The 8243-nt window shown below is 48.5% G+C and overlaps 1 protein-coding gene across 1 annotated transcript; it reads right to left on the bottom strand.

The window, feature by feature from the left end:
* Positions 1 to 681: 681 nt before the first annotated feature.
* Positions 682 to 5666, bottom strand: Hhex (hematopoietically expressed homeobox). The gene is made up of 4 exons (XM_038335247.2): positions 5246 to 5666; positions 3051 to 3229; positions 2816 to 2866; positions 682 to 1191 (listed from the first exon to the last, which is right to left on the bottom strand). The coding sequence occupies exons 1-4, from the start codon at positions 5607 to 5609 to the stop codon at positions 976 to 978; spliced, it is 810 nt and encodes a 269-aa protein (XP_038191175.1). The 5' UTR covers positions 5610 to 5666; the 3' UTR covers positions 682 to 975.
* Between the last annotated feature and the right edge of the window lie 2577 nt (positions 5667 to 8243).

Raw genomic sequence — 8243 nt, 5'->3', positions numbered from 1 at the left:
GGTCCCCAACACACACATCTGCTCCAGCTAACACTCCTAAGAAAACTCAAATTCACACTCCAGGAGATGGGCACCCCACCGTCCATCGGGCCCCCTACCCCTAGCCCTGTGCCAAGCACATACACATACCCCAAAGCCATTCAAGTAATGTGTTTAGGTCTTTTTAAGCAAAGAATGAGAATTCCAATAGGGTCACGACAGTTAACTCATCAAGTAAAAAAATTTTTTAAAAAAATCAAACATCATTTTGGCAGGATTTTTACACGGAATAATTCTATATACATGCTATACATTGTTTCTATAAAACACACTATCTACAATCTACTTACATTTAATTGTCCTGCTAGTTCTAGTTCACATGGGATTACCTGCAGTCACAAATGAGTCGAGTCGGTTTCCCTGCCTGTCAGACTGTGCCATCCCTTAACAAAGGCACTGGGTGAGAAATACAAGATTTTCAGAACCTTATCAACTATCTTGCTTATAAGAGCACACTCCTAGATCCAGGTGCTCGGGAATGGCATTGGAGCTAAGGCAGCAATGTAAGATGTTATGTAAAAGTCAAGTGTGTCCTTTTAAACTGCTCCAAGAAGCCACAAATGTGGGCCCCCTTTCTAAGTGACCCTCTGAAGTCTGAGGGTATAGCCACAGATTTAGGAAAAGTCATTCAAGCACAGCCTATTAAAACCTTTAAAGTTATAATTTAAGTTTTAAATGAAAGTTCAAATTACTTCTCATAAATAGAAATTAATAGGGATGCATTTAGCCACTTTATCAACTTAAAACTGGTGTGTGTATATATACATACCATCTGTAAAGTCAAAATTATGGTTTCAATGCATATTTGTTAATTAGCCAGTGCACTAAACAGTTTCAGAACACTACAAGAATGACATTCTTTTTCTCTCCCATAGTCTTCCAGTTTGTAGCAAAACATTATCTGCAAGTCCAATCTCTAGACGACGCCAGTGACCATCATCCAGCATTAAAGTAGCCTTTGTCACCCTCAATGTCCACTTCCTGGTCCGAATCCTCTGAGATCTCAGAGTCTTCCCGAGAAGCTGGGGAAGGTGAACACTGAGAAGTCTCCAAAGAGGCGCCTTTATTCTGCTCACTGGGTGAGTCCCGGCCCTGGCCACAGGGAGTGTCCAAATTGTCCAACTCATCCTTTTTATTGCTTTGAGGGTTCTCCTGAAAGAAGGGAATGAAAATGCAGACGGTGAGATCAAAGACATAAAAATCAAAATGGATTTCCCCCCAGCCTTTAGCTTGCTTACAAAGTTTAGTTTATCAACTGTTTTCATCTAAAATCTCTTTCCTAAGAAGACACACTTGTGATTCTTGTCCCCATTTGAAAGAAGAGGGAGAAGTCACATCAGAGAGAGATTATATATAACACAGATCCATGATCTCAAGATCTTCAGCTTAGGAGAAAAAAAAAAAACTCAGTTCAGTCCAGGCTGCACTGTCCCTGCTCTGTAAATATTGCCCCAGACAGCATTTTCTAGCATTTTAAAGAACAAATGTTAATGGCTGGTTTGTTATACCAAGCCCCCCCCCCGCCCAGAAAAGAAAAGAAAAAGATATACTAAATTAAGAAGCTTCGAAATTATAGATTAAAATCCTTTTCTGTTGGTCTTCTGAAGTAATTTATGAGCACATATACACATAACTATGTACCAAATTTCAAGATCATGACAAAGAAAAATCACAGGACCAAATAATATTGATGAAGCAATTGCAATTTGCTTAAAATCTAGGCAAAATTTCCTAGGGGAAAAGTTTCCCACATTTCATGGAAAGTACTGTTTTAAAAGTCATTGGGAAACTAGCTCCAAGCCTTTGAATAAGAACCAAGGGCAGTCAGTGAGTGTTTAAGCTTACCGGTGTCTAATAAGGTTACAATCACTGTAGAGAAACAATGTACTCCTCAGAGAGCAAGTCTGCAGAAGCCATACTAGGTCAGTGATGAGAGGGGAATCCTCAAATACTTCTGAATAATAAAGCTACAGGAAGCTTTTTGTTGTTTCAAAATGTCCTTTGGGATAGCATCTTTTTTCTTTTTAAATATAAAGTGTGATCAATACACAGGAGTCATCAGCGGTTGTCCGAGAACTGGAAACACCTGGTCTGGGACCTCAAAAACAAATCTTTAGCTCTAAGTCAGCAGGGTAGCTTTGGAGGATGCTCCCTTTACTTTTTTTTTTAATTGTATATTTCTTAACAAGGTTACTGAAAGACTCCTTAGGAAGTTTAAGCTACCTTCCAAATAGGCCTGGCAATTTCTTTATGTGTTTTATATTCATTTTAAGAGCTTGGCAAAGATGGATAATAATTTTAAACTCTTTGATATTTAATTCTTCTTTTTCGAAAAGTGCAAATAAAGACTTAAAGGTGTTTGTGTCTTTATATTTACCCTTGAATCCTTCCTGGTTTTATTATGGCTGTGTAAATAAAAGAAACAATTTTCTCCCAAAGATAACTACTTAAGTCATTTACTGTCAATTACTTTATCTTTCCTGCGTTAATGAGATAAACAACATATGGGGTTTATAAAACAATTAGCCAGGCGGTTTACTGGCCGGTGTGTGAAACCCTAGCTAATTGATATAGGAACTGCATTAGGTGCTTTTAGCATTAGTGCCACCTGAGCAACTCATCCTGAATTTCAGCGGGACTATTTGCCTTTTTAATCAAGGTGAAGAGGTTAAATAGTCTCTTCAAATGACTTTTGCATACAACCCATAACAGGTCTCCGCATTTAGATAACATGATACAAACATTTATTTCCATAGAAACGGAGCCATGTCAATACCTGTTTGAGTCTTCTCCATTTAGCGCGTCGATTCTGAAACCAGGTTTTGACCTACAGAAAAGAAAGCAAGTTTACAGACAGTTCCAAATCCCGAGAGACCCGGGGAGGGGCGGAGAAGGGCCTGGGGCTATGGCGAGGATCAGTCCTACAGTCGGGTAGAGGCAGAACGTGCCCAGAGCGGATGGTTTCTTCAGCCCTAGAAACCAGCTGGGGTTGTGGGACCCAGTGGGCTGACCTGTCTCTCACTGAGCTGCAACATCTTAGCCAGACGCTTCCTCTCAGGCGGGGAGAGGTATTTCTGAGTCTCGAACTTCTTCTCCAGTTCGATGGTCTGGTCGTTGGAGAACCTCACTTGACCGCCTTTCCTTTTGTGCAGGGGCCGTTGTAGGAAGGGGCTCCAGAGCAGGGGCTTGCCTGTGGGCCAGAAGAACGGCGGGTGAACCCCGGCGCTAGAGTCCTCTGGGCAGTCCCCAGACCTACCTGGTCCCAGGTGACACAAGGCGGGAGGTCAAAACGCAGACCTGTTCCCAACCCATACATTCTCAGGTGTACAGATGGACTCAATAGTCCCTACCACCGCACAAAGTCAGCTAAACTGCATTAGCACACAAACCAGCTCGGATACTCGAGACACCGCACTACCCGACCATCACACCTGTGGCTAAATGCAAACAAATCTTCTCAACCCCGAGAGAAGCCCTGCTGGGCTTAAAATGCGATCTTCTTTAACCGACCAGTTTTTGTGCATACACAAGTTTTTGCAAAGGATGCGCATTTATGGGAGGAGTGGGGTTGTTAAACTTCCCAAGGCCTGGTTGCACAGAAGCGCTAGCAGGGCGCTCGTGTTAGGCCTCCAGTGGGGCCTCCAATCGTGGCTGGAGCACACCTCGGCCTCCTCTGATTTCACACTCGGCCTGCGGGGGCGGCCAGTTAAAGCCACCCCGTGGGCTATGGCAACATTTCCGTCAATGTGTTTCCTGTTGGTCTGTCTCAAAAAAAAAAAAAAAAAAAAAAAAAAAAAAAAAAAAAAAAAAAAAAAAGCTTCCTTCTGCTCAGGCCCAGCAGAAACCCAAGGAAACCAAGGCGATCTCTGTGAAAACGTTTGCCCCAGGGCCGTTCCTGCCCCACAGGGGATAGAGTGGGGGGCCGGCCACACACCCTGCAGGTTGAAATATTAAAAATACAAATATAACTTTTAAAGTACAAAATTATATAACACCCACACCACAAATCCCGGTAGCGGTGAGTGGAGGGGAGCGCTGGAGGCTATGTCAAAATAATACTGGTATTAAAATGCTAATTCATTAAGATGTTAATTTTCTCCGAGGTCCCCAGTGAAACTGCCAGGGTGTTGACTTTAAACCCTGGTAAGCCCTCCATATTCGCTCTGGGCCATCGGACCGCGCAGGCGATGAGGGACTCAGGCCCCGAACTCCGTCACCGTTGCTTATTTCTTTCTTATGAACCTTGCGGGGGACAAACCCCGAAAATCCCATGCAGTCAGCGTTGTCTCCACCGCCCTTCCTAACTGTTCGGGGTCTGCACCTTCCTACTCCAAAGTGGTAGCGGTGCGTCCGTATGTCCGTCCTTCTGTCTTCGGGCCTACACCTAAACATTCTGAAAGCTGGCATTGTTTTTTCGAGATTTTGCTTGCGTCAGGCTTCAGACTGGTGCAAAACAGCCTCCAAAGTGGGGGGGGGGGGAGCCGAGAGGAAGCAACTGGTTATTTTAGCTGCCATAAAGTCACATCCCACACAGAGGAAATGAACAATATCAGAAAAACGGATCCTGCCTATCAGACGTCGAGTGTTTCCTGAATTTGTCTGTATTGAGGATGTCGATAAAATAATCAGCAGCGTGCACTACTCCGGGGGAAGGGTCTGCTTCATGCAGCCAGGAAAACACTTAACAGCTTCAGAAACCAGATTTACTCCTATCGAGAACTCAAGATTTCCTGTATGAACGGAAAGGGTCAGGCTCCTTCACTACACAAGCTTGTTGAACCAAGCCCAGCCCAGGAACCGCCCGGCCCGCCAGCTATCCCTGCGCTGCAGGGGCCAGGCTCGGGGCGCCCCGACGTCCTCTTCCCGGTGTCGCCCGCTAAGGGAGCCCCACCCGGACAGACACGCGTGGCCAGGGCTGCCTTTCACTACTACCCCGGGCGTCCCAGGCCTCTCCCGACTTCGCTCGCCCCGATGTCTGCAAGGTGCAGGGAAAGCAATCAGAGTAGCCGAGCGTCCCAGCGCCGGCAGCGCGCCACCAGGAGTCCCGCGCCTCCTGTCTCCGCGCGCACCCGCGAGTCGCCGGCTCAGAGCTATTGCCGCAACTTTTTCCTGCGTCTCCCGTCCGTCCCCGCCGCCACCCGCGCGCTGCCACCCCGCCTTCCTCACGGACGCCCGCGCTCGGCCCCGCAGACCCCGGTCGCCTTACCCAAGGGGTCGTGGCGGAGCAGGGCGTGCGTGTAGTCGTTCACCGTCCGCGGGAAGGGGTACAGAGGGCCTCCGAAGCCACCGGGACCGTAGGCGGCGGCCAGCGCGGCGGCAGGGTGGTGCGAGAAGGCGGGGTGGACCGGCGTGGGTTCGTACACCGGGGTCCGGTAGGAGGACACGAGGCTGGTGAAGGAGGAGTTGGGAGATGGCAGCGTGGGGGTGGGCGTGGGCGCGGCGGGCCCGCGACCCAGGATGTCGTCGATGTAGAAGGGCGTCGGGTGAGCGGGCTGCAGCAGCGGCGTGGGCGCGTACAGCGGTACTCCCACGGCGGGCGCAGCCGCGGGCCCTGGGTGCGGGAACTGCATGGCTGCACCGCAGCCCCTCGGACACAGCTGCCGGTCCGCGCCACCGCGCTACATTTATTTGCGCTCCGCGCTCCCGGCGATAGGCTCCGGCAGCCTCGGGGTGGGGCCGCGCTCGGGTCCCTTCCTGCCGCCAGGCCCTGCGGCCAATGGGGCGGGCCGCGGACTCGCCTCCGCCCCTGGCCCGACCCGCCCCCGTCGGCCCAGCTCCCGCCCCCGAGACCAGCGGGCCGCGGAGCTCCGGGGACCCTGCTCCAGGGTGTCCCGCTGTCCCCCAGAGTGCCAGGCACCAAGAGTCCGACTGCGACCGTCGAAGAGGTGAGCACAAGGCATGTGCCAGGAACGCGGATCCCAGCGGGAAGGCGCCACTGCCGAAACTCAGGCAGCGTCTGGCCCCTGGAGGAGCAATGGGACTGGGCTGGCCAGGAGGTCGCCGGCAGGAGGGCACCTCTGGCACGCCAGAGCAACGTCCCCCGAGGCTGCGTTCCTTGGGGGTAACGGTGGCACTGTGTAGTGCGGGCCCCTCTGCTACTCAGAGCTCCGAGGAGAAGACCCTAGCCTTTAGCTGCGTCCCAGGCGGGTACTGACGGCAAGGCTGCAGGTGCTCCAGATTCTCTACCTGGGAACCACTCGTTGCTGGCAGAATCTGCTCCCGACGGAAATCAAGGCAAGACCTGGATCTTACTGCGCCCGGCGTCCGGCAGAGGCTGTGCGGTGTTCTTCGATCCAATGGGGGGCGGGAGAAGACCTCTGTCCCAGGGCCCTGAATGCACAGCTGTGCGCAGCCGGGCTCTGAGGTTTTACACGTGTTTTCTATTGAAAGTTGTAGCGCGCTGCTCAGTGTGGCCTCGGCCCTATGCGGCTTCACTCGCCTCTGGGGCAAAGGGGCATTTTCTTGATTGACGTCCTCCTGCGGTGACCACACCTTGAGTTGGGCAGTTTCTGCTAAGGTTTTTTTTTTTTTATTAATAGACTCTTTTCTATTGAGATTTTAAATTTTACCCTTTGGAATTCCATCTTCAGCTGCTACGGGACTGAACAGGCAAAAGAGGGGAAAAAACCTGGGTAGCTGGAGGACCTGGGTTCGAGTTTCACATCACACATTTTTTCTTGAACAACTACTGTGTGTCATTAGCAAACGAGAGAGGTAGTCCGTATCCTCATGGAAGCAGGAAACAAAATGAATAAGAGAGTCGCTTTGAGAAAGGAAAGGTAAAGTCTTCCCAAAGGAAATGATGTTTGGAAGATAAGTAGGTGTCAACAAGCCTAGGGTGTTAGAGCAGCGCTTGTGAGCATGTACCTAATACAGTCTGGGTCAGTTTATTGCCATGGGCTTTTCTCATCTGACACATTTGGGACTTGCCATAAAGTTTCCTAACTGCTTGGGGATGGAGTCACTGACACCTTTTAGAATAATTGACAGACAAAAGCTACGAGCACAGACAAACCACTGAGTATGAAGCGCTGTTATTTGAGTTAAAACCTTGAGAGCTAGGAAGACTCTATCTCCATGTGTTCACTCTGTTACATGAACGGTGGAAGGAAAGCAGCAGGGTTAACGCTGACTCCCCATCAAGAGAGGAACGGGCACGAAGAGAATAATTATGAATACCTGGAGAACTGAACCATGTGACGCTTCTGGTGAGCTTCAAAACATCTTGTGCCAGACACCGTGGGAAGACAACAGACAACTCAAAGGGGCTTCCCTTGGGCAACTTAGGGTGACTTACGCTTCAAAACTACATCGTCAAGGTGCTAGCTGGGACCCTGAGTTTTGATCCACAGTTTTCCTCTGCCCTCCATACGCTTGCCGTGGCACACGTAATACATAACAATAATGAGGTTCAGAAAGCATATGATAAATTATGACAATTTCTACGTCCATTGAATTCAAGTAAAATAAAGGAATGGCGGATGGGAAAACTGGAGGAATACCAGGACAAATATAAAATATTTGAGGCTGGTAAGATGGCTCAGCCTATGAGAGATTGCCTCCCTATGCAGACCTGACTTCAATCTCCACAGCCCACATTTAAAAAAAAACCAACAACAAACAAAAAACAGGCGGTGTCACACACCTTTGGTCCCAGCGCTGGAGAGGCAGAGGCAGGGGGATATCTGAGTTCAAGGCCAGCCTGGTCTATGAGAGCTGGTTCTAGGTCAGCTAGAGCTGTTACAGAGAGAAACCCTGTCTCAAAAATGAAACAAAACAAAACAAACAAAAGATGGAAAGAGAGACCTCCACTGGAGCACCATGGCATGAATGCCCACAACACACATCATCCACAATAACAATGAGATAAATTTTAATGTAGAAAGTTTTATTGATTCAGGAAATAATTCATTCAAGAAAGACACACAACTATTGAGTGAAACGTTGGAGATGAGGATTCTGATATTTCTGACAAGGTCTTAGAGGATTTTTTGGACTTGGGGTAAAAGGAGAAATCAAATGAATTGTACATAGACGGCAATATTTCAGTGGTACTGTTAGGTGTGATTTTCGTATGGTGAGTTAAATACCGGAAAACCCATACTAAGAGAAGTAAACTGAAGTATTTAAGGATATGGTCATGATGCACCTTCCAGTAGTTCATTATACACATTATACTTACACATATGTACACAACTATATAT

Source organism: Arvicola amphibius, chromosome 1 (assembly GCF_903992535.2).
Source record: "Arvicola amphibius chromosome 1, mArvAmp1.2, whole genome shotgun sequence".
Lineage (NCBI taxonomy): Eukaryota > Metazoa > Chordata > Mammalia > Rodentia > Cricetidae > Arvicola > Arvicola amphibius.
This window is presented reverse-complemented; position numbering and strand designations above follow the sequence as displayed.